The sequence below is a fragment of the Otolemur garnettii genome, unplaced genomic scaffold, assembly GCF_000181295.1.
Source record: "Otolemur garnettii isolate 467f Iridium unplaced genomic scaffold, OtoGar3 scaffold00083, whole genome shotgun sequence".
In the NCBI taxonomy this organism is placed as follows: domain Eukaryota; kingdom Metazoa; phylum Chordata; class Mammalia; order Primates; family Galagidae; genus Otolemur; species Otolemur garnettii.
The window spans coordinates 3,984,578-3,989,254 of NW_003852478.1; the positions used below are offsets into that span (position 1 = coordinate 3,984,578).

General features: G+C 39.0%; 1 protein-coding gene across 2 annotated transcripts in view; it reads right to left on the reverse strand.

The window, feature by feature from the left end:
* Positions 1–2,370: 2,370 nt before the first annotated feature.
* Positions 2,371–4,677, reverse strand: part of COMMD8 (COMM domain containing 8) — a 10,565-nt gene continuing 8,258 nt past the window's right edge. Inside the window, exons 4-5 of one of the 2 annotated variants that reach the window (XM_023516002.1) lie at positions 3,705–3,860; positions 2,371–2,675 (exon numbers count right to left, since the gene is read on the reverse strand). In XM_023516002.1, the coding sequence (XP_023371770.1) occupies positions 2,655–2,675; positions 3,705–3,860 (177 nt within the window). In that variant the 3' untranslated portion in view covers positions 2,371–2,654. Of the gene's footprint in view, positions 2,676–3,543; positions 3,861–4,677 lie in introns of those variants that run through there. The other variant, XM_023516001.1, reaches the window with a different exon arrangement.

The window sequence follows — 4,677 nt, forward strand, 5'->3', positions numbered from 1 at the left end:
AAGGACAATGGGAGTAATGGAACTCCATCGGAACCATGGATAGAAACCAATACATATATCGTAACACCACACACACCCATTCTTACTGCAGGCCCCAAAGGAGAGGCCTCCTATCGTATTCAGCTGCTTAAAACACTGTCATTCCTGCCCAGCCATTATACAAAGTTAGAGAATTAACTTTGCGAACTCATCCCCCCTAAAAGTGCTACAGCCATCATTGCTGAATGCGACTATGCTCACCTCTGAGGCGCTCCCCTTGGGAAGCTGTGCCCCAGGGCCAGCACCTAGTCCCCCCTTCAAAGCACGTTTTCTAGGATGAGTTCACAAATGTATCAGACCTTCTAGAATGATAGCTCCGATGTCCATTCCAGAAAGAGTTCCAAAAGTGCGATGGGCATTATCTTGAAAAGATAAAAGTGAACCTATCAAATGACCAGCCATTTTACTGTCAAAGTACTTCCTCAGAAGAAAGCGTATGTCCATACAACAAGGTATACAAAAATGTTCATAGCACTGAGTATCATAATCACCAAAAAGTTGAAACCACCAAAATATCCATCCACAGGTGAATAGATTAAAAAAATAATTATGACAGAGCTTTACAACACAATACTTCTCAAGAATGAAATGAATGGGCTCAGCACCCATAGCACAGTGGTTACGGCGCCAGCCACATACACCAAAGTTGGCGGGTTCCAGCCTGGCCTAGGCCTGCTGAACAATGACAACTGCTACAAAAAATAGTGGGGCTCTGTGGTGGGTGCCTGTAGTCCCAGCTACATGGGAGGTTGAGGCAGGAGAATCAGTTAAGCCCAAGAGTTTAAGGTTGCTGTGAGCTGTGACACCACAGCACTTTACCGAGGGCAACAAACAGAGACTCTGTCTCAAAAAAACAAAATAAAATAAATAAAATGAATGAACTACTGATATATGCAACATGGATGAATCAAATAATGCTGAAGAAGCCGGAGTTTTTACAATAAAGCATACTCTGCATGATTCCATCTGTACAAAACCCTGACCTGGAAAGGGTCAGGGCAAAAACTACAAAGGAACAGGAGGAAACTTTCAGGAACATCCACTGTCTTAATTGTGGAGATGCTCTCTGTGTCCATGTTAAAGCTCACCAGATCGCAGGCCTTAGCATGTTGCAGTACGGCCGCACCAGCTGGACCATAATAAAGCTGTGAATATGCTAATGGAGAGTTGCCACACCGTGAGAGGGAGACAGCGCACAGGAAGATTTCTTCCTTCTAATGGAGACGGTGCGTGGAAAGCTGAGATTCTGAAGATGTCTCATGATGACTACTCAGCGTGTTGGTCTACAACATCTTACTGGTCCATGATGGCACAGGAACTTGCACAAGATAAATCAACCACCACACTACACACACTGTTTACTTCAGCTAATAATGTTTCAAAACCAAAACTGCTTGATGAAGAAAGCAGTAGTTTGATGAACGTTCTGGCACAAGCTTCTTATTTAATCACCAACCTACAACAAGCAGTTCACAGACAAGCGCTGGCTTACAGACACATTCTACATGGCACTGTTGAGACGGCACGCCGGTGTTTATTAAAACCCTCTAAGCCTATTTTCATCTGTAGGATGAGAATAGTAGTAACTGTTCTGGACACCTCGAAGAATAGTCTCCTGCTCAAGTAAGTCATAAAGCTTACAAATGGCAGACGCCAATTAAGCATGCATTATTGACTAGGGAGTTACGTACAGTCATTTCAAATAAAGCAACATATAAAAATAAGACATTTTTATTTGTTCAGAATGATTGGTTTTAAAGCTAACTGAGGTTAAAAATGGTTTGTTTTCCAATGGATGTGTTAATATCTAAAAAGCAATAAACTCCATATTAAGAGTTTATAACAAAAATGGACCTGTATAGCCTTACTTGATACCTGAATATATCCACCACACAATGATAACTTTTCGTGTTATCAGAGCACAGACTGCCAATCAGACACAGGAATGCAGAAGCAACAAGTGTTACTTTCATGTTTCCATATTCTAGATTTTGGTTTCCAGAATTCCTAAATTCAAGACTGTTCACATAAATTTGGAGTATTTTTTCTTGTTCATGTCTGATGAAGAGCTATTCTCTAAGACATTTTAATTGTATAATCTTTCCTTTGAAATATGAGAAAGATAAGGCCTCTCCTAAGTTATATATGCAGGTTATACATTTTTTTAAAAAGTTACTTGTAAAAAATATCACAAAAGTTATATATCCATAACGTATGTCCCTGCTAGTCACATAATTCTTCAAGCAATGTTCAACTATATCTGTGCTTTGTTTATTTACATTACGTTTAGGACCTATTTCTCACTTTCAATAAAAGTATATACTACGTATCTACGCAGATCTTGCAAGTATTTAATAAATGAGGCGAAACAATCATCATGAAAATATAAACAGCTTCTGCAGATTTTTCATCTTCCATTTTCTGCATTTCCTATCAACCATATAATTTCCTGTTCTTCAGGGATGCTGACAGATTTTGATCTTTGTGTTCTCACACTGCTGCTTCTCAGACCGCTGTCACAGCCAACACGTGGCAGGGTTTCTCAGCCCAGAATTCATTCTGTCACATCGGCTGTAGCAGTGAAATCGGACAACAGTGATATTCATCAGTTCCGGTTATTTCAACTGCCGGACCACCTTAAAACACAATTGAGAGGGGGAAATATCAGGTTATACCAGACAGATGCTGATCTATACTAAATAAAATGCTTTGAAATCTCTGAAGAAGAGCTAAAGAACTCCTAACAGGCGAGCCCAATGCACACTGATTGATGGAACGTTCCTGCCAGATATATGGTTCAGAATCTGTTAGCACTTATACCAGGCCCGGCCACGTGCCCCGCTCACACATTTCGCCCCATTCAGCCAGGCTCGAGCCACCAGTTTGGTTACTGGGCATGTGGACCAGTTGTCAAGGCATTAAAATATTCAAGCAAGTTCAGAGTATGGAAAGAAGCTTGTGTTTATGAGGGTTTTTTAAAGGCAGGATTAAGACTGACTTGTGGCAAGAAAGGCTGGTAAGAAAACCTGAGACCTAATCGCTGAGACCAGATCTCCGGAGATAACGCTGAGCAATACTGAAGGGACATTCACACACGAAGACAGTTACTTTCACTCCTTCCTCACAGCGAGTTTCTATCGTTACTATTATTAGACACTCCACTGTAAATGTAAAATTTATGGAGATTCATTAGTTTTATTTTGTCATAATAAAGACAAGCCATATTTTTTCTCCCATACTTGAAGAATTATAAAAGCAATTTTTCTATTATTTGTCCAGTTAAATAAGCCATTTCTTTTCAGGATCATCATTTTTTTTATCATAAAAATTCTTTAGAATCAATTAATTTCATGGTCTCAAGATAAAAATTGTACTTTTATCACTGATGAGCACTAATGAAAAACAAATTCAGCTGCTAGACTAATAATACTATTATTCCTTCAAAACAACTGCTCAAAACTAAGTAAATAAACATGACAAGTTGTAACTAATATTTAAAGCCAGAGATCAGAGCATATTAACCAAGTATTTTCTGTACTTCATAAACTATCAGGGGAAAAAAGCAACATTAATAGTGAACTTATTATACGTTTTTCGTAAAGGGCTCTAAGAGTATCAATCAAAACTTAAACATTTAAATCATAAGACAAAGGTAAACCCAGGACCTTATTAGCTGCTTCCAAGGAACTGATCAGACTCTGCAGCTCTTCTTTACTCATTTCAACAGAGTACGGTTTTACTTCACCATTTTCCTTGACGTCGAGATGAAGATTTAAAAGTGGCATTTGTAATGTCGCAATCTTGTCACTGGAAAGTGCAAGCTGTTTAAAACGAAGAAAAGAGTAATTAATAAGTAGTAAAAAGAGCTATGTTAAATATGCATCAGAACTTAGTAGTACATCTTCCTGTTTGCTGTCAAGTACAGGGAAAGATATACATGTTTTATAAATTAAACCATGTTTAATCTTCAAATATTCTTCACATATGCAAAGAAGGGAGGAAGTGGGTAGGAAAAAAGATAAACTGTCAGCAGTTCTGTGTCAGAAACAGCTAGGTCAGGGTCACGTCTGGAAAGTACTGAATGGACCCAATGCAATAAGAAACACAGAGAATTCTTAAGGAGGACTGAAGACCCCCAGGAAATAAACGTCACATATAAAGATAAATGAGACTAAAAACTCTGTAACCTCTCAGGAATGACATGCTTAACTCATGAGCAGCTAGCTACCACACAAGCATGTTAGCAAGACCTTCGATTAGGCCCACTCAAGAATAAAAACTCAGCCCACGTACCTTTCTTCTCAGTTTTGTCTCTGAAGAAGAGACGAAATATTTGGAAGAACCAAATACTTTTGGTACTAATACTTTTTTAAACAAACACCATAGCTTCACTGGCAGCCAGCAAAGGGAAATTCATTTTTCCTGGAGTCTGAGCCAGAAAACCCCACAATAACAGCATTTTGTTTAGAGTGCTACCACTTGCAAACCACGACTTATGCCAAGGCACCTTCCCTCACAAAAACCCTCAAAGTATCTCCCTTGTGGTCAACACACTGCAGAATCAAATCTTCACCCATCTCCTCCCTTCTCTCACCCCAAAATGGGACTCATAATATCTCAGATTTTTTTTTTTTTTTT